Below are 25,577 nucleotides of genomic sequence, written 5' to 3'. Positions count from 1 at the left end.
AACGCGATTGGGTGAAGATGAGCGGCTGACAGTGACGTCATCACCAGTGGGTTCATGGGAAATGGAGTTTGGGAGTGTGAAAGGAGAGGCTAGAGACGTGACATAAATAAGGTTATATTTTGTACAGTGCAGGAGGAAGTGCAGTTCTGTCTCGACCTCACCGCTCTCACAGTGACCACACACTCGTTCTTCTCTGGGCAGCAGGACTGTTTATACCTGCCGGTCTCTACGGCCAGGCTGTGGTCACTGAGCCGGTACTTGGTCAGGATCTGTCTCTGCTGTGGATCTCTGACGGTGTAGAGATACTCTGCTAATTCATACGGTCTGTTTAGGGCCCGATAGCATTGTAATTTGGACTGGGTTCTGGTGTGGTTGTCCCAGTGTTGTAGATAGTCTGATTTGGTCTGTTTGATGATTGGGTGGACTCTGATTGGACTTTGGTCAGCAGTGCTGGACTGAGGCTGTGGTGTGTTAGGGGTCAGTGGGTTAGTTAATCTCAGAACCAGCTGACAATGGGGACTGGGTTTAGGACTGAGCTCTTGGGTTTTCACTGCTTTAAACTGCAGGGTTTCCTCATTACTAAATTTCAAATGGTTCCAAAATGTTAAAGCTCTTTTTTGAATTGCTGTGATAAGTGAAAATCGGCCTAATTCTGCCGGTCTCTGTGGGATGCTTGTCCCATCTAGTGTAGTCGAGTTTACTGAGTGGTCCCCAAACCTCACTTCCATACAGCGCAATAGGCGCAATAACAATATCAAATATCTTACACCAGATTTTAATTGGTATGTTTATTTTGTGAAATTTTTTCTTGATTGCAAAGAGGGCTCTCACTCTCTCACTCGCTTACTCACTCGCTGGCCAGTTTGAAGCAAGCTGGCACAACTGAGAGAGAGAGTGATGTTATAAATGTCATATAGTGTTGTCCCATGAAAAGATATAATACAATATTTACAAAAATGTGACGGGTGTACTCACTATATATACAGTACAAGTCAAAAGTTCGGCCACACCTTTTCATTCATTTTTTTTTACCATTGTAAAGGAATAATGAGGTCATTCAGACTATGAAGCATTTAGGTGCTCTTATCTGGGGTGCTGTTACCTTAATTCTAATTAACTTATCCTGTGCTCTTCCTGGGCTTTTCACTGTATACCAACTTTACCTCTTCACAACACAACTGGTGCTCTCAAACACATTAAGAGGGCAAGAAGACATTCAAATAATGAACTCTTGACGAGGCACAGCTGTTAACTTAGTCATTACAGGCAAATCTACCTCCACCTTCACCTTTACCTGTGCCCTGGATCTGGTAACATGGTTACATCTGGTAACATCTTTGCCATAAGTCCTATGATCACCATGGTTTTAAACCACTCTGTTCAGGCTGGGCATGATCCATTTCCTCTAAAGGCTGCCATAATCAGGCCAATTCTCAAAAAACCTTCTCTTGATCCGGACATCTTCGCAAACCACAGACCCATGTCCAACCTTCCATTTCTCTCTAAAGTACAGGAAAATGTAGTTGCAAATGATCTTCAGAATCATCCTAAACATAACAACCTTTTTAGAAAACTTCAGTCTGGTTTCCGTTCTGCTCACAGCACAGAAACAGCTTTGATTAAGGTTTCAAATGACCTCCTGATGGCAGCAGACAGTGGAGAACCTTCCCTTCTCATTCTCCTGGATTTGTCTGCTGCAAATCCAGGAGTCGACCATGGCATCTTCTTAATCGGCTTCAACATACCATTGGACTTACAAACACTGCCTTAAATTGGTTTCAGTCTTATCTGACTGACAGGACAGAATATTTAACATTAGGAAAGACAAGATCTCAGACACACACTGTGACCTGTGGAGTCCCCCAGGGGTCAGTATTTGGCCCCGTCCTCTTTACTATATACATGCTTATACATCATCAGACATCATGGAATCTCATTTCACTGCTACGCTGATGACATGCAACTCCATCTCAAAATGGATACATACTCCTGTGCACCCTTTCCATCATTATCAGTAGCACAACTTTCCACCACATCTAAAAGATATACAGGAGTGGATGGAGCACAGCTTTCTCCAGTTAAATAGGGCCAAAACAGAGGCAATTTTGATTGGCATTTCTAATCAAACTCTATCAACCCCAATAACCAGTACCACATTCTCTGGCCACAACATTCCATTCTCCTTATCAGTTGTTATCTCCTTATCAATCTTGGCGTGAGGTTTGACCCTCACCTCATCTTTGAGACTTATATTAAACACCTGTGCAAGATCTCCTTTCACCACCTCAGAAACATTGCCAAAAAACTCTGACCATATCTGATGCTAAGAAAAACTGGTCCACGTGTTCATCTCCTCTAGACTCGACTACTGCAATGCACTTCTCATTGGGATTCCTGTCAGGAGTCTTCAGAGGCTACATTACGTTCAAAACAGCGCAGCTCAGATCCTGATGATCATTGGTTCCCCATCTCTGCTATGATTAAATACAATGTTCCCATCCCCACCCACCAGTGCATATACGGCAACGCTCCGGCTTATCTGAAAGAACTCCTCACTCCACTGACTTCATCACGGTCCCTACTTTCTGCAAACACAAATCACCACCTCCCCTCCAAACTAAACTCAGCACCATGGGGGATCGGGCCTTCTCTGCTGCTGCCCCTCGCTTATGGAATGCTCTCCCTGACCATCTGAGCTTCAAAAAAGGACTAAAAACCTTTCTGTTAGCAGAACCTATATATTTTTTTTTTTATGTAGAGTAATTAGATGCTCTATTGTAAAGTAGTTTGTGGGTTTTATAGTGATGTTTCTATAATGACGCTTCTGCAATGTAGCACTTTGAGATTTGTTTTAAATGTAAAGTGTGTTACAAATAGAATGTATAATAATAATAATAATAATAATAATAATAATTATTATTATTATTATTATTATTATTATTACCACCTCATCAAAGCTCACTAATGCCAATAACTTTTGACTGACACAAATACAGTATATACTGTACATACTATGTGTTCTAACAAATGTAGATGACTGTTAACGTGTCATGACCATGTCAAAATACAAATGGCAGAACATTGATGTTTCTGCTCATTTCTCTTTTTCTCTCTCCCCCTGTCTTTCTGTTTATCTCTCTCTCTATAGCCAGTTCATTTGGCACAGATCTCCTTCATGGTTCAGGCCTTTGGGACACCTTTTATTCTGGACCTGGAGCTCAACCAGTAAGTACATTACTGATGATTTTCTATCTCACACGACTAAAAGAGAGGGATCCTGACTCATGATTGACTACCCTGTTGCTTTCCTTGTCTTTTGATGGTGGCTGATGTGACTACGCTTTATAAGAAAGAATGGTACACCTACTTATTCATGCTGTTAGCTTATTTGGTTCTGCAGTAGTTAAAGGTCATTTTTACACCAATCATAAGAAAAAAAATCTGATCTTAGTGTTTTTGAATGTGTTGTTAGAGCTGGTTTAAATATTTCTAGAACTGATGATGTAAAGAAAAGCTACTGTAACTCCGATGACCCCTCTGTACAACTGTGGTGAGTAGAAATGTTTCCCAGAATGAATTAGCCATTCAATATAAGGTGAATACACTCCAAAAGGAGAAGACCATGTCAGCTTCCACTTCTGTCTATCAACAACAGGCAGCAGTGGACACAAACTCTTCAACACTGGACAGTAGCCTGGAGTTCTGTTGAGGAACATTGTCAGAATTTGGGTCCAATAAACTAACCTGCCCTGCATGAACATTCCAGGCTTTGTTGAGGTGATACAATAGTGTGAGTGAGAGAGACAGAATACCAGGTAAAATAAGTATTTGGTCCTCAGGCAAAACGTGACCAGGTAAACACAGATTTCAGGCGTTTCATGTAGTTGGTGACCAGGTTTGCTTACATCTCAGGAGGGATTTTGGGCATTTATATTTACATAAAATCTCCAATTCCTTGAATCCTGTGTATCGAATGTTTTAGCATGTGTAGTTAGACTCTCCATCTGTCCAGCTAAGATCATAAATGTGTGTATTTTCTCTTTGCAGTGATCTCTTGTCCTCAGACTATGTGGAACGAAATTTTGAGGAGAATGGAACACCTTCAGAGAATCAGGTTAGAAGAGGCTCACTCCTAAGGCCAATTTCTAGTTCTGTGTCAAATCTTTGCCCCAGCCTACGCATACCCTGCACACAGTCTAGACCCTAGGTTTTCAGCTACACTGTAGCAATGTGTACCCTAGTTTCCCCGCTAAATAAACATAATTTAATCAGGTCTAATTAACAAATACACACCAGAAACACAACTGCCCATCTGTAGATCAGTGTAGAAATGTTTGTCAATAGTTATCAAATGATAACAAAAAAGTATTGAAGAATATTGTTAATTGTAATTATTATGTATCTTTCCATCTTATGTAGTAATATTGAAGAATAAGACAAGAGTTTGTAGTCTTATAAAACATGAAAATCAAAGGGTAATCATATCACACCAATAAATTCTTAAAGTTCTTTTTTTTCATGTATTCAAGATATATGTTTCAAGTGATATTGATGTATCATTTTGGAGTAATGGAATACCAAACATCAGATATTCAGCCTGACAGTAATGCACTTGTTCAAGCCCAAAAGGCTCGATTTCTCTCACTGAACTCAAAAAAGAACTTAGCATACAGTTTGAACAAACATACAAATGCATTTGTCGCATTTTTTTGTACAAAGTTAAATGCTGGCCTTTTGAAAACTAGATTTTTTGTTTAAAGTTGTGTAGCTGACAGTTATACTAGTTTTTAAACACTAAATGTTGCACATTTAAAAAAAAAAATCATAAGTGTTCGTTTAATATTTATATAATTATGTGCTCAACATTTTCATTGCATCACTGTATTGTTTTATTTACTGTTCTTTGAAAAACATGCTATTTTATGTCAGGTTGTGTTGCAAGTCAAAACAATGCAAAATCTTTACAGTTTTCTAAACTGAACAACAAGTGTATTAAATAATTATATAATCCACCACATTTTATGGTATCATTGTAATGTAAAGGGTTTTTATAATTCTTAAATAGGCCTACAGTATATATGTATTAGGCAGAACAAAGCTACAGGTCCTTCTCCAAAAAATAGCATATTGTAATAAAGTTCATTCTTTTCCATAATAAAATGCTAAAAATTAAAGTTTCATAAATTTTAGATTCATAGCACACCAACTGAAATATTTCAGGTCTTTTATTGTTTTAATACTGATGATTTTGGCATACAGCTTATGAAAACCCCATCTCACAAAATTAGCATATCATTATAAGGTTCTCTAAATGAGCTATTAACCTAATCATCTGAATCAACAAATTAACTCTAAACACCTGCAAAAGATTCCTGAGGCTTTTAAAAACTTCCAGCCTGGTTCATTACTCAAAACCGCAATCATGGGTAAGACTGCCGACCTGACTGCTGTCCAGAAGGCCATCACTGACACCCTCAAGCAAGAGGGTAAGACACAGAAAGAGATTTCTGAACGAATAGTCTGTTTCCAGAGTGCTGTATCAAGGCACCTCAGTGGGAAGTCTGTGTGAAGGAAAAAGTGTGGCAGAAAACGCTGCAGAACGAGAAGAGGTGAGCGGACCCTGAGGAAGATTGTGGAGAAGGGCCGATTCCAGACCTTGGGGGACCTGCAGAAGCAGTGGACTGAGTCTGTTTTAAATTTGACAGTCAGGATTATGGTTATTTTTCATAATTTTAGTGAGAAGAATGATTATGTCCTCAGTTGTGAAGGCCTAGCAGTTATTGTAACGCCAGGTAGTGAGGAGTGACGCGAGCCGAGTTAAAAGTACAAACAGGTTTATTAGCAGGAAGGCTAACAGATACTGCTAACAGAAAAGCCAGTGAAACAATGATCTCACCGATACCAGAAGACGTAGTCAAAAATACAGTCCGAGTTCGAAACCGAGAAACAGTCCAACCATACATCAAATCCAGAAAGGGCAAAACAAAAGACATAAACCGATAATCCGAAAACAGGGTCTTAACGAGAAAGCAAAAACAGAACACAGGAAAACGCTTAGTACGCAACATGAGTCGGCAATACCTCGCGGTGTTTGTTTACAAACGGATGCCTTAAATACAGGAACTAGACAAGAATAAACCGGAAGTAACTCAGAACACTGGTGAATCAGAGCGTCGGAGCGTAACACGATTGGGTGAAGGTGAAAGGTTGTTATTGATGTCATAATCAGGGGAATTCTGGGACATGGAGTCCGGTAGTGTGGAAGGAGAACAAGTCTGCGTGACAGTTATTAGAAAGCTCACATTGATTTGATGGTTTTCATTTTCTCTACTCTGCCCTCATATTGCAGAGTCTGATTGTGTGATTGATTTGTGCTTGTAGACAGCATTTTGATTGGAGGTAATGTCTTCACATAGCAACAGATCTTTTACAGATTTCTTCCTGTAGGAGAGGAAGTGCAACCATATGTGCACACTTTGGATTTGCCACTGATACAAATACGATAGTAGTACCCAACCAACCACATAGGGAACCAAAACAACCTCTTGGCAACATCTGAGCAACCCCTCCAAGACACCATAGCAACTGCACTTGGGAAACGATAACAAGCTGCTTGCAACCCAGGTGGAAGACCATTCTGAGTTTCCCTCAGGAAATGCTCTTGTTTAGTTGTGTTGTGTCTGCAGTTGATCTGGTGGGATGAGTAGTAGGGAAGTGTGTCTGTATGGTGAATGTAGTGCACAAACAGGACATTTAACTGACAGACATCTGTAGCCATGGTAACTTGCTTTCCAGCATTCAATTAATCAAATCTCTATGCCAGCCACCGTACCATACCACAGTACACACCCACCTACACACTTTACCTTGCTGTTTTTCAGTGTCCGCTAGAGTACCTGAGGCTCAGCCTGAGAGATTTGTACAGAACCACATTTAGCTTTAGCTGTAGGCAGTAGGTTCTTTAGAAAACAGTCTTGGTAAGTGAGTATGAAGAAGCCCTCCAGATCCTTCACAGGACTTCAATTAATTAATTAGTTCATCATAGACAAAGATTTTTTTCAAATTGGTAAAGCTTATTCACACTCTAAGGTGTCTTTGTGAGTAAGGTTATAGAGTGTGTGTTAAGGTTCTTTAGAGCTTTAAAATGTTCTTCACAGTTCTTTTTTTAAATGTGGTAATGTGGTTCTCCTGTCCATGTCCAAATGACACCAATGTCCTTTTATCTACACAATGTACTTCAGAAATTGTCAACTTGGTAGAAGCAAAGGATTCTGGGAATCTGCCCACCCCTTCCACCAGGGACTCTCAGATTGTACACGCTGTTGCTATGACTATCAGCAGGTATCAGAAACTAATGCAACAATTTAAATCATCACAGAGTCAGAGAAAAGTATGTCAACATTTACAGTGGTGTAAAAAAGTGTTTAAATGTGTTTGATCATCAGACTAATGTAAACATTAGTCACTGACAACACAAGTAAACACAAAATGCTGTTAAAACCTACAGCAAATGGCCCTGTGTGAAAAAGTGTTTGTTCCCTAAACCTTAAAACTGGGAGTTCCACCCTTAGCAGCAACAACTGCCATCAAATGTTTAGGGCTGGACCCGAATATTCGGGTATTCGGATATTCGTTCGTTGAGTAGGTATTCGGTTTTTAATTTTGGTATTCGGATATTCGTTTTTTTTCTCCTTTCCAGAGTTCCACCTCACTCTAACCACTTCTGTTCTCGCGGGTCCCGTCAGAATATCTTGCGCACGGGACAGAACTGAACTGTTATTGGCTGGAGCGGGAGTTTAATCCAGACGATGCGGGAGCAAATTAATAAATAGTTAAGAAAACTGTAATAATTGTAAAAAAAAAAAACCTAAAGAAAACTCTCAACGCGCAGGATGGACCGACACACACACGCACACACCGATGGTGTTTGGACTGGGGTAAGGAACGGGACCGCACTATTCAGCGCTGCTGTTTTAATAAATATATAAGTAAATTTGAAGCATTAAATGTAGTTTATTTAATTTATATTAGGAACGTGGGGCGGGAGCGGCAGAAATGTGTATGTGGCGGGCGGGCGCGGGATTAAAAGAAGCAATTTTTTTGCAGAGCGACGAGACAGAAATGCGGGAGCGTGGAAGAGTGGGTTTAAAAATCAGTCTCGCGCAGACCTCTATTATACATGATAAAAAAAATGCAGGCTCTTCGAAACTGATTTATATAATAAAACGTAAGGGGTAATGTGGCAACAGTAGGGGCTAAATCGGTTACAAAAGCCTGGCCTACAAAAATGATGTCTGAACGAATTTCCTCTTATCTAATATAATTTAAAATGGTTTAAAAATATAAAATAATTTCTAAACAAACGAAATATTTAATATTGAGCTTATAGCCCAAGTGCAAAAATACAAAATCAGTAATATGCCCTGCACAATCCTTTAACCGAAATAGACCAAGTACAGTTTACAATGACTGTCCTCTAATATAATCAACAATGTTTAAGAATATAAAATACTTCCTGAACAAACGTTTTTTTTGTTTGTTTTTTTAAGCAAATAGCCTAAGTGTGAAAACACAAACAGCAATTTACTGGGCTGGCTTGCGCAGCGGAGAAACCTTGCAGCAGCAGCCTCCTAGCCTGCTTACGCAGTGGATAAGCCGCGTGTGGGGCAGCAGAAATTCCGGGATGAAAACACAAAGAAATCTGGGCTAAAAACACAGAAAAAATATGGGGTGAAAACACAAAAATCCGGGGTGAATATGTCTCGTCGGTCAGAGCAAATTGAACATTTTTCAGTGGATTAAAGGGGCCGTGATTTGCTTTTTTTTTTTTTTTTTTTTTTTACCTCTTTTTTTAAAAACGAATATTCGAATATTCACTTCGAATCAGTGCCGAATATCCGGAGCTCAAAAAACGCTATTCGGGCCAGCCCTACAAATGTTTGTGGTAACTTGCACATTGAACTTGAGTCTTTCACAGCGCTCTGGAGGATTTCTGTTTCACTCTTCTTTACAGAATTGTTGTAAATCTGCCACAATATAAATATACCATAAACCACTTAAGGTCATGCCACAGCATCTCAATAAGATTCAGGTGAGGACTTTGACTAGACCACTCCAAACTCTTCGCTTTGTTTTTCTTCAGCCATTCAGAGGTGGACTTGCTGGTGTGTTTTGGGTCATTGATTATTGTCCTGCTGCAGAACTCAAGTTCGTTTCAGCATGAGGTCACGAACAGATGGCTGGATATTCTCCTTCAGGATATTTTGGTTTGGACCTTCATGGTCCCATTTTTTTCCATTTATTAATAAGTCTTCCGGGTCCTGAAGCAGCAAAACAGCCCCAGACCATCACACTACCACTACCATGTTTTACTGTAGAAATGATGTTCTTTTTCTGAAATGCAGTGTTATTTTTACTCAAGATGTACACCTTCCAAAACGTTTAACTTTCATCAAAAAACTTTTTAGCTAATTTGACAAGCCTTTTTGCTCAGCTCTTTGTTTGGTAACCTGTTTTTGGGAAGCTATTGTTTCATGCTCATTGTAAGTATTATGGGTCACTTTGCTTATGATATGATATGCTATGCTGTACTATGCTAAGAAGCTAATGCTATGCTAAGAAGCAAATGTTGCTAGAATGTATATGAGCTTTATGTTGATTTTAAGTATGCTATTTCTAACATGCTAATACTATGCTAATGCTAAGGTATGCTAATGCTATGTTAAAGTTAAGCCTAGAATGCTTATGTGCTTTATGTTGGATTCATTATGCTAACATGCTAATGTTGAAATGCTAGAATGCTAATGCTAGCAGCATGGTGGTTGGGGACTTATTTTTACCTTCTTGTGCAGAAGGAGGTTCTTAATGTGCTTGGACTGGGTGTCTTGGTGTTACGTTCCCACTACTTAATAGGCCATGGTCTAGGGGTGTAGAGCGGAACCAGTAACATTATTAAGATATGGATCGCTTAAGGTGGAACTTGAAACTGGTTTCTAAGGAGTGAATTGACTGGAGAGCAGGCAGCTTAAAGCAGAACAAGTAATTAGATTTATTTAGGCTTTTCTTTACTTTATAGTTATGCAGCAACAAACAGGGGAAACATCAGAGACAGACATGATTTGGATTAACCTCACCTCAGAAAGAGAAGATGAACGGTACCAAAGAAAAGAACAGAACAAAACAAAAATCACACTAAGCTCTTTTAAGAGACAAGCCTAACTACCCAAAAGAAAAGGAATAAACAAGCAAAACCTGTCTAGTTACACTAGTCTAATAAAACAAAAAATACATATGTTGGTACCCGCCCTTTTAATCTAATGTGTTTATACAATGAATTACCTACGTGGTGGAATGAAGGTGCGCGCACAGTCTAACCTGTTCTCAATCTGAGGGGGAGAAAGATATAAAATTCAGGACTGAACCAAAACAGAGCTTTTGAATAAAGCACTACTTCAGTAACACAGAGAAGCAAGACCTCGACTAGTTTCTGACAAAAGCAGTAAAAAAAGTGCATAACAGCCACAATAAAACAGAGTGCAACCACAATAAAAACGGAGTGTGCAAACGAGTGGTCAGTATGTGAGCCGGCAGGCTGCCGCGCAGCTCCTTCACGCAGCTTTTATACTGGAAGCCCCGCCTCAGTCTCCACTCAATTGGTTAGCCGGCAGCATGCTCAATGATGATTGACAGGATGTGCAACCTATAGAGAGAGAGACAGGGAGAGAGGGAGAGAGAGAGAGCGAGCAAGCGTGCGAGCGAGAAAGAGAGAGACGAACATGCAGACACGTAACACTTGGACTGAGGACTGTTTGAAGGCCTAGCTGTGTTTTTGTCCAGCCAAACTTCTCCAGGTGTACTTTTCCCTCAGGCTCATCTTCCATCTGGTCTGCATCATTATTTGTTTGTTTATCTCTGCAGTTTGTAGGATTTTTTTTCTTTTGCTTATTATTAATACTATTTGTCATTATACCATTATATACCATTGTATAAAAATTTTATTATATGCATTCAAGTCTGTAGTGTGGATCTGTTGGACACTTCTCAGCTACCTCTTTCCTTGAACACAGTAGCATACAGTGTATCACAGAAATGATTACACCCCTCACATTTCGACTGATATTCAAGTATATCTTTTCGTGGGACAACACGTAGGACTCATTAGTTTTACTAGGTTTTAGTTGTGCATAGGGAGCAGGTGTGTTTAATTATGTAGCACCATTCTCACAATCTCTCATGGCAAAATGACTTTCTGAGGATCTTAAAAGGCGATTTTTTGCGCTACATGCAAGGCTACAGGAAGGCTACAGGAAGACTGCTAGCACCCTTAAACTGAGCTGCAGATCATCCAGCATTTTAAAAGAGCATATTCCACTCAGAACAGACCTCGCGTTGGTCGTCCATGGAAGCTAAATGCACGTGCTCAGCATCATGTACAATTGCAGCCTGTCAGCATTGCTGCAATGATTGAAGAGGCGGGGGGTTAGCCTGTCAGTGCTTAGTCCATATGCCGCTCACTACATCAAATTGGTCTGCATGGCTGTCACCCCAGATGGGAGCCTCTTCTGAAATCTGTGCACAAGAAAGCCAGCAAACAGTCTGCTGAAGACATGTCAACAAAGGACATGGATTAGAGATAGATACTTTATTGATCCCAGAGGGGAAATTCTAGACATCCAGCAGCAGGTATAATACACAAAGTTACAAAGGATAGAATATAATGATACATATAAATACAATAAAATAAAAAATAAAAATGTACAGTGTAAACGTACAGTCTTTAGTGTGTGTGTGTAATGGAGAATGGAGGTAGTGAAGTTGAACACAATAGACAGTAAACACCAGTTGATGTGCATAAAGTGAGGATAACTGATGTCAGCCATATAGAAAGTGCAAATACACAGTTATATAATAATTTAAATTTAGCAGTGCAAAAGATACGTAAACAGTAGATGAATGAACTAGTGAATGAACTACTAGTGCAAAATAGGGTAGAACTATAAAAATAGTGTTATAGGCATCAGCAAGACTGAGAGTGTGTCCATAGCTGAGGGTGCGTCCATGGTGTGGCCAGAATTGCCAGAATGAAAAAGTGTCACAGTCTTTCGGACTTTCGGAATCTGTGGAGCAGGACTGGGACAGCAGTCTGCTGCTGGATGAGCTCCTCTGCCTGGTGATGGTGCTGTGCAGAGGGTGGTGAACATTGTCCATGATGTTCAGCAGCTTGCTGAGGGCTCTCCTCACTGCCAAGGACTCCAGCTCTCCCCAGCACAGAACCAGCTTTCCTCACCAGCCTGTTCAGTCGTCCAGCGTCCCTCTTGCTGATGCTGCCTCCCCAACACACTACAGCGTGAAAGAGGACACTGGCTACCACAGACTGGTAGAACATCAGCAGGAGTTTCTGGCAGATGTTGAAAGACCCAAGACTTCTGAGGCAGTACAGTCTGCTCTGGGCCTTCCTGTAGAAGGAGTCCCTGTTCACTGACCAGTCCAGCCTATCGTCCAGGTGCACACCAAGGTATCTGTAGGATTTGACCACCTCCACCTCAACCTCCTCGATGGAGATTGGCTGCTGTGCAGAGAGCCTGGACCTCCTGAAGTCTATGCACATCTCCTTGTTTTTGGAGATGTTCAGCTGCAGATGGTTCATCTTGCACCACACCACAAATTCCTCAACCAGGGTCCTGTACTTCCTCTTATCACGATCACGCACACCCCCACAATTGCAGTGTCGGCAGAGAACTTCTGCATGTGGCATGACATGTTGTAGTCTCCCAGTAAGGTAGTCAGTGATCCAGGTGACCAGGTGCATGTCCACCTCCATCTTAATCAGCTTGTCTCTCAGTAGTAGGGGCTGGATGGTGTTGAAGGCACTGGAGAAGTCAAAGAACATGACCCCCACTGCACCTCCCCCCTTGTCCAGATGAGAGTGAGCTCTGTGCTAAAGATAGAGGATGGCGTCTTCCACTCCCACCTTTTCCCGGTACGCAAACTGCAGTGGGCATGGTAGACCTGAGGTCTAAGGTGGTCCAGCAGCAGTCGCTCCATGGTCTTCATCATTTGAGATTTCAAAGCAACCGGCCTGTAGTCATTCAGCTCCTTCGGGTGTGCCTTCTTGAGAACTTGAACGAGGCAGGTTGACTTCCACATGGCAGGAACCCTCCCTAGACGCAGACTCAGGTTAAACACATGTTGGAGGGGCTCACCCAGTTGAACAGCACATGCCTTGATCATTCTGGGGCACACTCTGTCCGGGCCAGCTGCCTTCCTGGGGTGAAGTCTGCTCAGCTCTCTCCTGACTTGGTCTGCAGTAAAGGATGGTGGACTGGAGTAGCTGATTTGTCTGCCAGCTGATAGTGTTGATGGTGGTGATGATGAAGATGGTGGAGGTGAGGGTGATGGTGCTGATGGTGATGAAGATGATGATGGAGGTGAGGGTGGTCGTGATGAAGATGGAGCAGAGGGTAATGTGGTGATGAAGATGGTGAAGTTGGAGTTAAAGGTGATGGAGATGGTGATGATGGTGGAGATGGAGATGATGGTGATGATGGTGAAGCTGCAGGAGGGTAGGAGGAGGGGGCAGCAGGAGCAGGACAGTCAAACCTGTTGTAAAAGTTGTTAAACTGGTTTGCTCTCTCCACACCCCCATCTACTGGTTTGCCGTTGTTGTTCTTGCACCCAGTGATGGTTTTCATCGCACCCCAGACTTCCTTCATGTTGTTATCTTGCAGCTTTCTTTCCACCTTTTTCCTGTAAGACCCCATTGGCTTCTTTAAGACGTACCTTGAGTTCCCCCTGTACGCACTTCAGCTCTACCAGGTTTCCATCTTTGAACGCCCTCTTCTTTTGGTTGAGGAGGTCCTTGACGGTGCTGGTAATTCAGGGTTTGTTGTTCGGAAAGCAGCGTACCGTCTTTGTGGGAACAGCAACATCCATACAGAAATTCAAGTAGTCTGTAACACAGTGAGTCACCCCCTCATGTCCTCTCCATGTGGGTGCAGCAGCACGCTCCAGTCAGTGGTGTCATAGCAGTCCCTGAGGGCTTCCTCTGCTTCAGGAGACCAGACTCTGAATGAGCGTGTGGTAGTGGGCTGCCTCAGTACCAGTGGTTTGTGCTGAGGCTGCAGGAAGACCAGGTTGTGATCTGATTTCCCCAGCGGTGGTAGTGGAATAGCCCTGTATGCATCTCTCACACTAGCATACAGCAGGTCTATGGTCCTGTTTTTCCTGGTGGCAAAGTCCACAAGCTGGAAAAAGGCAGGCAGGGTAAAGTCCAGTGAAACGTGATTAAAATCACCAGTAATCACGTAGAAGGCGGCCGGGTGCTGTGTCTGCAGCGCTGCGACGGTGAAGTGGATGACGTTACACGCTGCCTGCACGTCCGCTCTAAGGTCGGAGACTCACCCCTAACAGTTCAATATCCCGACAGCAGATCACTTCCTTCACGTTCACATGTCCAGGGTTGCACCATCTGGTGTTGATGAAAAGCGCAAGCCCCCCACCTTTCCACTTCCCGCATAGCGCTGGGTCCCTGTCCGTCCTCACTGTAGAGAAGCCGGGTAGCTCCACGTTAGCATCCAGCATGTCAGGATGCTATGTCAGAAAACACTGCACGCTACACTCCCTGTAGAACTTCTGATTCTTCACCAGACAGGCTAGCTCGCCGGTTTTGTTGGTCAGTGGGTTTACATTCCCCATAACCACTGACGGAACAGAGGTACCGCCACCGCTTCTCTGTCTTCTTAGCCTTTAGCTTTGCTCCGGCACTGCAGCCTCTGTAATTCCTCCTCAGTTCCCCCGGTATTGTTTGGACAATGCCCCCACGCCCCACGGGTCGAATGGCCAGCAGTTCTTTATGGGAATAAACACGATTTTCCTCGCTGTCCTGCATATTTACACTAAAAATATCCTTAGGATATAAATATGGGGGGGGGGACATTTTGAGGGAAACATGAACTTCAATATAGACTGTGAAATACTGAAGCAGAGCATGATCCCCTTCCTCCAGAAAAGGGGTTGCAGGTCGGTGTTTCAGCATGATGGTGACCCCAAACACACCTCTAAGACAACCACTGCTTTATTGAAGAGGCTGAGGGTAAAGGTGATGGACGGGCCAACCATGTCGCCAGACCTAAACTTAATAGAACATATTTGGAGCATCCTCAAGCGGAAGGTGTCTCAAATATCCACTGCTCAGTGATGATCGTCATGAAGGAGTGGAAAAGCATTCCAGTGGTAACCTGTGAAGCTCTGGTAAACTCCATGCCCGGGAGAGTTAAGCAAGTTCTGGAAAATAATGGTGGCCACGCAAAATATTGACACTTCAGGAACTTTCAGTAAGGGGTGTATTCACTTTTTTTGCCGGTGGTATATACATTAATGGCTGTATATTGAGTTATTTTGAAGGAAGAGTTATATAAGCTGCACACAGACTACTTTTCATTGTGTTAAAGTATCATTTTGTCAGTATTGTCCCATGATAAGATATGCTGAAATATCTGCAGAAATGTGAGGGGTGTACTCGCTTTTGTGACACACTGTACATCCTTTTTTTTTTACATATCTTTTTTCCAGACTAATAGAACTCATACTTTCTTACTCATTTGTTCCTGAAATTCTTTAGATATTGACATGGTGTCTACCTAGAAGAGGTTTGGAAGTAATTAGGTCTGGATGTGGCTAGAGAAATTAAGTTCAGATGTGATTAACCAAAGTTTAGTTATTTTTTACTTGGGAGTTACTTGTGTTGTCTTTGACAAATAATAAATTTGTTTGATGATCTGAAAAAATCCTTCTCAATCCTCAAACGACTCAACCTTCACACCTGCTGTGGCAAGTTAAGTGCCAAAATCAGAGGTCTCCAGGGCTGGGTCTTCAATTTCTTATGTGATGTGGTCATTGCCCTGTAATTAAATCTAGCATGTTCATATCATTTTAGAACATTCATTAGATGGCAGTAAATAACATGTTAATTGTTTAGCAGTAAGATATTCTAAATATTCTGGATTTGCTGTAATGACAGAGACTTATCCTTTTTTGTAATTATTCAACATTACTACAGATAAATATTGTTTCAAATTAGCTTTAATAAGCTAAGTTCTAATTCTACAGAACATCTTTTTAAATAGGATCAGCATTTATAGGTGATGTTGAGAACATGACTAATGGTACATGGTTCTGGACTCATCACTCCTAATGGTTGGGTGGGACTGAATCAAGTGAATCTGATTTCTGAAAGATGAACCTGTTCTCACACACCAGCTGTAGCTGCTCACACCACTGACACTGTTTCACAGTACAACCACCTGTGTGTGTGTGTGTGTGTGTGTGTGTGTGTGTGTGTGTGTGTGTGTGTGTTTGTGTGTGTGTGTGTGAGAGAGAGAGAGAGAGAATGTGACCATCTGGTGTTTGAGCATCATGGTGTGTTAGAGTGATGCGCTCCGATACATATTTCTGAGAGACAGTAAGTGGTTATGTTTGTCAAAACCATATTTGTATGATTATTATAACGTATTAGTTTGATTGCAGTATGCAGCTAAAAGCTAAAAGCATTGATTAGTAGAATCAGAGCAGAGTTCATTTAGATTGAGGCAGGGTACACATACAGTCTCAACACTATCCACATAATAGTACCTTTGTGATAGGACTGAACCTAGAAACCCTTTACTTTTGGCCTGGCTCTGTCTTTGCTCAGCCTCAGCCTAACTACTCAGCCTTGTTGAGTTGCCAGCTTTTTAAGTATTTGCTGAGGGTTCCAACAATGCTGAGGGAAGGCAGGCAGAGGAAGCAGGAGGGCCCTTGGTAGAGACTTATTAAAACACCCCAAGAAAACCAACAAGCATCACACCAACAATTCCCAATTACCAGACACCAGGCCAATGGACAGAGAAGGAAAGAGCCTGTGCGAAAGCAGCCAATCAAATGGCCAAAAGCCTCCTAGAGCACCCACTGCATGGCCAGGTGGAAACCAAGCTGAACTATGTTGGAGACATCCTGTATGAGAAGTGCATAGGCAGGTTTGGAGTAGTGGCTGGAAAGCAGAGCTGGGCCTGCTGGTGAAGAGGTGGCATCAGCTTCTAAATGTGCTTACACTGCACGTGGTAGGCGTGGCGTGGTACGCTGAACCCTATTGGATTTAAATGTTTCTACAGCGTCAGATCGGTTTGGCGCTTCCGCAGAGTGGTGCTTTACCACGCATCCACTGCGCTAGCACTCACCGCGGCCAAAGTTCAAAATGGTTCAACTTTGACCTTGCAGCAAGCGGTACCGCAGCAGAAAAAGCATGACATGAACTCATGCAAACTGAAAAAAACTGTAGTCCAAACAATATAAAAACACGGACAAGAGACTTCTCTACACTCATGTAGAGATAACAGGAGGAAGAACAGACTCAGAGATTTATTCTGACGGTGGTAGAGAAATACAGATTTACAGATGCTGTGGAGACTCAAAACTACAAAACTCTGGTCATAGAGGTGACTGGTTTTAAAAAAGCCCGCCTTTTATCAGTAGGAGATGCTCGGCCTCACCCGTAGCACAACGCAACCACAACTGGCCAGCATTTAGCAGGGCGACGAGCTGAGCAGAAAGCAATGCAGTATACTGCGTGCAGTGTGTAGGCAACTTAAACCACGAATAGACACTTCCAGACAGTTTAATTGTGCTGAGCAGTGGGACAGTTACAAGAGCACAGGGACTGGGACCACCAATATACACCTTGCGGCAGCAGCTCAGGACATGGGGGGAGAGAGAATGATAATGATTTGGACAGGGTTTATATTTGGTGTGTGACCAATAATGATAAAATTCCTGAACAGTGGTGTTAGGAGAAGTTACAGGACAGTAGTAATATGGCAGCAGGCAACATCTGCAGAAAAACATAATGAAAAATGATCCAAAACCTTGTTCAGAGAGAAATGTTTTGAGTCTAGATTTAAAGCAGAGTCCCGCATATTAACAGGAAGGTTGTTTATAAAATAAAGCTCTCTCTTCTGCGTTGTGTTTTCTAATATGTGGGATTAATAATAATGGGAGCAGAGTGTACATGGTGGGTTGTAAGGCATAAGTTCCTCCAGAAAAAGCAGGGCCAGATCATTGAGAGATTTACAGGGTTGTGAAAAAGTGTTTGATTACTGCTGCTCTCCATCAATCACTTAAAAAAGACCTGCCTGTTAAAGCGAAGTAGACCATAAAATATTCAAAAGCTAGACATCATGCCAATATCCAAAGAAATTCATGAACAAATTAGAAAGAAGGTAATTGAGATCTATCAGTCTGGAAAAGGTTATAAAGCCATTTCTAAAGGTTTGGGAATCCACAAATGGTGAATGTGGCTGGGTTTAGAAAAGTGTTTAACCACTTTGCCGCGGCACACCAGTGTGCCGTGAGATATTGTAAGGTGTGAGTAACCCCCAATGAGCGCGGAGGCAAGGAAAAACTCCCTCAGAGCTGCAGGAGGAGGAAGAAACCTTGGGAGGACCAAGACTCACATTTAAGGGGGGACCATCCTACCACTGATCAAACAGCTTTTAAATTAAAATTTAAAAAGTCTTTTATACATCCACATAGGTTTTATATATTCAGGAGTGTAACAGCGCCACTAATGGCTTGGATGTAATCAGTAGTGGAGAGTAAGATGGTCGATGAGCAGCTGATCTGTGGTGGTGGATGGAGAAGAGCTGACTTCAGAAACTTCCATCAGTCTGGCCGGACAGGAGACGCGAGAGCCTGAGGGTCCAACATCGGTATCGGGGGTCAGACAGGTGGGCAGTCAGTAACTCGGAGGAAGGCAGAGAGATGGAATTAGTTTTGACTGGATTTATGTAAAACTGAGAATATAAAACATTATCAGAGTGTGGCTAATGACTCCGGCAGAACTGAATAAAACAGCCTAACTAAAGGGACAGAGCCAGAAGGTAACATAGACATGGAGGCTCCCTGAAACACCAGAATCCACCCACTCCACCGTCCACAAACCTGAGTGACCGTGTGCAGTGGGAGAACAACAGCACCAGCATCTCAGTTTACCACAATTTCCTCTGTCCATGAACGCCTGAATCTGCAGCCTTATCTAAAGGGAAAAACATTAATTACCAAAAGCTAAACTAAACAAGTAAGTTTTCAGTCTAGACTTAAAGATTGACACTGTGTCTGAGTCCCGAACATATTCAGGGAGATTATTCCAGAGTTGAGGCGCTTTATAAGAGAAAGCTCTTCCTCCTGCAGAGCTCCTCTGAATTTTAGGAACTACTAAGAAACCAGCACCCTGAGATCTAAGTAATCGCGGTGGTTCATAACAGGAGATGAGGTCTTGTAAATACTCAGGAGCGAGCCCGTGTAGGGCTTTATACGTTAACAGGAGAATTTTATAGTCTATGCGGAATTTGACTGGAAGCCAGTGCAGTGCTGATAGTACTGGACTAATATGGTCAAATTTTCTCGTTTTAGTAAGGACCCTGGCTGCAGCATTTTGAACTAGATGAAGTTTATTTAAGTTACTGCCGGAACATCCAGACAGTAGCGCATTACAATAATCTAGCCTTGAGGTAATGAAGGCATGGACTAATTTTTCTGCGTCATGCAGTGATAGGGCATTTCTTAGCTTGGCGATGTTACGGAGGTGTAGAAAAGCTGTTCTAGTAACATTAGATATGTGTTTATCGAATGCTAGATCTGAATCTATGATAACTCCAAGGTTTGACGGAGAAGTCGGCCAGATTTAGCATTAAGTCTGATCATTTATTTCTAGCAGCTTTGGGGCCTAATAGGAGAACTTCTGTTTTATCACTATTTAATAGGAGGAAGTTGCGCAACATCCACAATTTCACATCTTTTACACAATCCTCGATTTTCTTTAATCTCACTTTGTCGTCAGGTTTGGCTGATATGAAGAGCTCCTTTGCCCAGTGGGAGCATATATAATGTAAATAATAACGGTCCTAATATAGAGCCTTGTGGAATTCCATATCTTACCTTAGTAAAACTGGAAGACATATCATTTATCCTCACAAACTGATAGCGATCGGTTAAGTACGATTTAAACCACGCTAAGGCAGTTCCGGTTACACCGACCATGTTCTCTAGTCTTTCTAAAAGGAGAGTATGATCTATTGTATCAAAGGCTGCGCTCAGATCCAGAAGTACCAGTAGGGAAGCACAGCCTTGGTCGGCGGCTATAAGTAGATCGTTTGTTATTCTAACTAAAGCTGTCTCAGTGCTATGATAAGGCCTAAATTTTAAAATTTTTCATAGATCTGGTTTCTTTGCAGGTAAGAGCAAAGTTGTTGGGCTACAGCTTTTTCTAAAATCTTAGAAATAAAGGGTAAGTTTGAAATAGGTCTATAGTTAGACAGTACAGTAGGATCAAGATTTGGTTTCTTGATCAGAGGTTTAATTACAGCTGTTTTAAAGGCTTTGGGTACATGGCCCAGGGCGAGCGATGAGTTTACTATCATTAACAGAGGTTTAATTATATCTGGCAGTACCTGTTTTAGTAATTTTGTGGGAACAGCATCAAGTGTGCAGGTTGTGCTGTTTGAAGAGGAGATAATTTTCTCTAGTTCTAGCTGTGGAAGTGGGTTAAAGACTTCCAACCTAACTTCAGTAACAGGGTTTTGTTCTAGATCAGCCAGACCAGATAACAGAGAGGATGTAATATTTATCTGTTTAATTTTATCCCGAATGTTTTCAATTTTACTATTGAAGAAGTCCATAAAATCGTTGCTGGTGTGAATGGCTGGAATCTGAGGTTCAGTACCTGCCTGGTTTTTAGTTAATTTGGAAATAACACTAAAGAGAACTCTAGGATTATTTTTATTAATCTCGATCTGTGAGGCCAGATACGCTGAGCGGGCTTTATTAAGTTCTTTTCTGTATTTAACAAGACTGTCTTTCCACGCAGAGTGAAACACTTCCAGTTTAGTTGATCGATATTTACGCTCTAAATTTGGTACTAACTGCTTTAAGGTACGAGTTTGATCATTGTACCACGGTGCGAGCTTTTTCTGTCTCTCTATTTTGTGTTTAAGGGGAGCAACAACATCTAAGGTAGAGCGAAAGGTATTTTCTAAACCTTCGGTTAGTTTGTCTAGTTCTACTGGGTCTACAGGAGAATATATTAGAGTTGATAAGTCTGGAAGCTTATCTGTAAATTGTTGGGCTGTAAAAGGCGTAATTGAACGTTTTACAGAGTAGCTAGGGGATGTACGTATATTATGACTGAGATGTAATTTAAATGAAATAAGGTAATGATCTGAAATTGCGGAGGTTTGAGAACGAATATTCGGGTTATCTATGCTCACACCCAGGGTCAAAACTAAATCCAGAGTATGATTACAGTAATGAGTAGGTCCTGTTATATTTTGAATAATACCAACTGAGTCTAAGATCGATGTGAATGCCTTTTTTAATGGATCATCCAACTTTTCGAAATGAATGTTGAAGTCTCCAACTATAATCACTTTATCATTACTTACTGCTAAATCTGTGACAAGATCACTAAATTCTTTTAAAAATTCTAGATAGGGCCCTGGTGGTCTGTAGATGTTAATTAAAGAAAATGCATTCTTTTTTGTAACTGGATTAATTATACTGGTGTAAAGAAGCTCAAAAGAAGTAAAATTATCATAGTGTTTCTGATTGCTAACTAAGGTACTTCGGAAAAATATGCAGACATATAAGGTTGCCACTAATGTCCGGTGCTCTGGCTCCCGGTAAACAAAAGTGCCCCTAAAGTGTTACGGTTTAGTGGGGGGCGTGGACTCAATTTCAGAGTTGTTTTTTATATATATATATATATATTGTGGTAGGCCCCTGGGGTTAGGGGCGTGACCACTGTGACCCGGAAGGAGGAAGCACACAGAGAACACAGACACGGGGAGTAAATGAAACTCAAAACATACCTTTATTCGGCTTTTAAACGCCCTCCACCACACCCAAAACAACTCAAAACATAATGCTCAGCCCAATGGGGCTCTAGAGTCTGTAGAATGAACTTTAGTTTAGTTCTAAAGGTCCGTGCAGCCTCAGCCCTCAGCTCCCCAGTCAAGAGTTCTCTCAAATGATGGCTGAGGCTGAGTATATATGCCTGTCTCAACTGGCGGCTCAATCAGCCCTCATGCGGGCCAGCTGAGACAGGCATGGCTTTGCGCTCTGGCGTGGGGCGGACCCACAACTCCCCCGCCTCCTCACGCCACAGTCCCTCCCCCTAAGCTTCCAGCCACCAGGGTCGAAGGTGAGGCGTGACCTGGTGACTGGAGCGAACGAAGAGAGGCTGGGTGAGGAGAGCGGGGGATGCAGTTCGTTCGCTTGGGCCCCCCCCTCCAGAGAGAGGCCCGTGGAGATGGCAGCCCACCTCCCAGCCTTAGTCCCCCAGCCTCGCCCAGCGGCGGCTCTCGGCAGCGCCGTGGCGGGAGGTGCGGCGGCTCTCGGCAGCGCCGTGACGGGAGGTGCGGCAGTTCTCGGCAGCGCCGTGGCGGGAGGTGCGGCGGCTCTCGGCAGCGCCGTGGCGGGAGGTGCGGCAGTTCTCGGCAGCGCCGTGGCGGGAGGTGCGGCGGCTCTCGGAAGCGCGGCGGCTTGTGGAGCGGCGGCTCTCGGTAGCACCGGGGCTGGATGAGCGGCGGCTCTCGGTAGCGCCGGGGCTGGATGAGCGGCGGCTCTCAGTATATATATATATTTTTTTATTTATTTTATTTTGTTTTCATATATATATTTTTATTATTACATGTATGTCTGCGTGTGTAGATGGTATCAGGAATGGAGTGTTTGAACTGGGATTTGAACTCCCAACCTTTAGGACTGCAGACGGATGTGCTACCACTGCACTACTTAGTGTGTGTGCAGGGGCTTTGGAAGATGGCCTGAAATGTGGCAGTGGAGAAAACCGGCGGGAAAATCAAACAAATAAAGGAAATTGAATCAAATTAACAAAGAAATGTGAATCCTTTTAAGATCTCTTTTCCTCTTTTTTGTGAGCCTTTGTTTGTTTTGAGATATTCTCTCTTTTTTTGTGGCTTCTTTTAAGATCTCTTTTTTTTATGAGCCTTTGTTTGTTTTAAGATCTTTTTCTCTTTTTTTTTGGGGGGGGGGCTTCTTTTGAGATCTTTCTTTTGTGAGCCTTTGTATCTTTTGAGATCTTTCTTCTTCTCTTTTCTTTTTCTTTTTTTTTGTGTGGCTTCTTTTAAGATTCTTTTCTTTCTAATCTCTTTTTTCTTTACCCACTGTTACCGGTCACCCCTCTACAAAGGTGTGACTGTGAACTGAGGTTTGGCTGGGGTTTTTAAGCAGTGTTTCACAGCTGAGCTAATTTGCACTAATTACTGCTGAGGATTCTGGGACTTGGTGTTTTTTGCCCCAGATCCACCAGCTCTTCCATTGCAGTGTCTAGGCCCTCTGCTGGTGGTTGGCGGCACATGCCGCTTTCTTACATAAAGGAGTAGCTAATTTCACGTGTCGGACGATAGAGTCTCCTATCACCAGAGTACCTTTAACAGGCTCCTCAGTTGGTGCTTCACTGAGCGGGGCAAACCTGTTTGACACGTGAACTGGGGGAGCGTGGTGTTTAGGTGGGCTGGCTGTGGCCTTTGCGGTAGCATTAGCCTTAGCCTTTCGACTATGCCGCCGAGACGTTACCCATTCGCCCCGCTGTGAGGGCTCTAAGGCCGGAGTCGAGGAGGTACTAACTCTCCCTGAGACACCCGGGGCTGCTAACAGTGAATCCTGCTGTCTATCTCTTATTAAACCCCGGACATGTAGCTCTAACTTATTCACCTTATCCACCAAGGAGCTAACTATCTCACACTTAGTACAAATACCACTATTGTTACCAGTATCGGTGGATAAGGGATCTAAGCTATACATGCCACACTCTAAACAGGAGTAAACCTGAGCAGAAGCCATGGAGAAAAAAGCACTCACCTTGTTTCAGTTGAAATTAGAAACTTACACAAACAAACTGCAGCAGCAAACAGCTAATCCAGCAAACCTGAGGAAAGAGTCTATAAAAGTAGACTGAGAGTGGATTAATAGGTGTTTAGAGCAAAGAGGAAGCAGACTAAAAGTGGATTAGTAAGTGTGAAGAGAGTAAAAGAGAAGAAAACAGAGAAAAGTGTAGAAGCTGAAGATTAGAGCAAGCTTTCAGCAGCAGAGCAGCACAGCAGCAGACCAGAGTAGTAGAGAGCAGAGCAGGGACATGGAAAATTACCCAATTTTATTAATTGGTTATTACTTGGCACATTGTCAAGTGACAGTGTTTATAAAGTAATGTATTTTCTTCCTTGTCAGTAGGAGCAGCAGATAGCTAATTGCCTTAATACTCTGAGACAGGAGATGTGACGCAGCTGTAGTGAAGAACAAGACAGATGGACAGTAATGGAGAAGTTTTTGAAAAGGAATAATCCAAACTCTGAACAGGGCCCGGGACAAAATCCAGACCCCGGTGAAGATGACCTACAAACACGACTCAGTTACAACAGTTCTATCAGGAGAAATGAGCCCGAATTCCTGCCAACTATTATATAAAGCTTGTGTAAGAATATGCAAAATCTTTGACTCAAGTCATACAGCTTAAGGACCGTGGTACCAAATACTAATGAAATGTATAACTTTTGATTTTGCAGAAAGTAATAAAAATGGTTTATAGCTTTTCTCTCTCTCATTATTCAAGCCTTTGGCAAATATAAATAATTATACCGCCCCTTAGTGACCTCTGTTCAATGCAAATGCCCGAATTTTCCTCTTTTGCTGAGAGCTCTCACTGCTACTGTGTTGCCAGATCCCTCTTAAAAAGTCCACACTAAACTGTTTTTTTTTCCCGTGAGACAGGTTTAAGCTTGACGAGAAATGTCGTCATGTTTTAATCTCGTGCCACGAGATCTCGTCACACCCCTAATGTCTGTAGCTATGTTTTTGGAGTGACACTGAATTCTTAGTCTAATATTCTCAATTTTATCATTGTAGATAATTACTATTATTGCCGGCAGGAATAACAGAGCTCGTTTGTTTTTATTTGTCAGTAATTTTAGCCATAGTACTAAAAAGGAATCTCGGGTTAAGTTTTTTTTTGTTCTCTGCAAGACTACGTTGCCATTTGGTTAAGGGAACTTTATGGTCGTAGAAGGTATTCCACAATATTTCAGCTCATTACCAAATCAAATATGCACTCGCGTCTCTACTGCTAGCACCATGCTTAACTGTGGTTGTAGGGGCATCATGCTGTAAAACACGCCTCATATTCTTGTTGAATGAATGTTTATGCACAACACTGGTAATTCTCTTAATTATTCAGCAGTATTATTAAAAATCCAGCCCTTGTTTATTATTAGTTACTTGCCACATGGAGCATTAATGACGCTCCATTATGGTTAATATAGTAGCCCTAATTCTACAGCTCTCACCTATAATCTCATAAAAATGAATGCATTATTCATACATTGTTTGTTGTAGGGAGGAGAGCATTGCTACTATCATGGTGTTCTCAGGGGAGTGAAAGGCTCCTGGGCTGCTCTCTCCACCTGCAGTGGTCTGTGGTAAGCTCTAAATACTTTTAATATACATTTAAGAGTAGTTTAGACTTTAGACATGTA

The 25,577-nt window shown here is 42.2% G+C and overlaps 1 protein-coding gene across 6 annotated transcripts in view; it reads left to right on the top strand.

Moving 5' to 3' along the window:
* adam11 (ADAM metallopeptidase domain 11) overlaps positions 1-25,577 on the top strand; it is a 174,339-nt gene that overhangs the window by 68,976 nt on the left and 79,786 nt on the right. For 5 of the 6 annotated variants that reach the window (XM_049464714.1, XM_049464713.1, XM_049464715.1 and 2 more), the window contains 3 exons: positions 3,149-3,225; positions 4,048-4,114; positions 25,438-25,520. In XM_049464714.1, coding sequence (XP_049320671.1) covers positions 3,149-3,225; positions 4,048-4,114; positions 25,438-25,520 — 227 coding nt within the window. The remainder of the gene's footprint in view (positions 1-3,148; positions 3,226-4,047; positions 4,115-25,437; positions 25,521-25,577) is intronic. The other variant, XM_049464717.1, reaches the window with a different exon arrangement.

The sequence above is a fragment of the Astyanax mexicanus genome, chromosome 15, assembly GCF_023375975.1.
Source record: "Astyanax mexicanus isolate ESR-SI-001 chromosome 15, AstMex3_surface, whole genome shotgun sequence".
Lineage (NCBI taxonomy): Eukaryota > Metazoa > Chordata > Actinopteri > Characiformes > Acestrorhamphidae > Astyanax > Astyanax mexicanus.
This window is presented reverse-complemented; position numbering and strand designations above follow the sequence as displayed.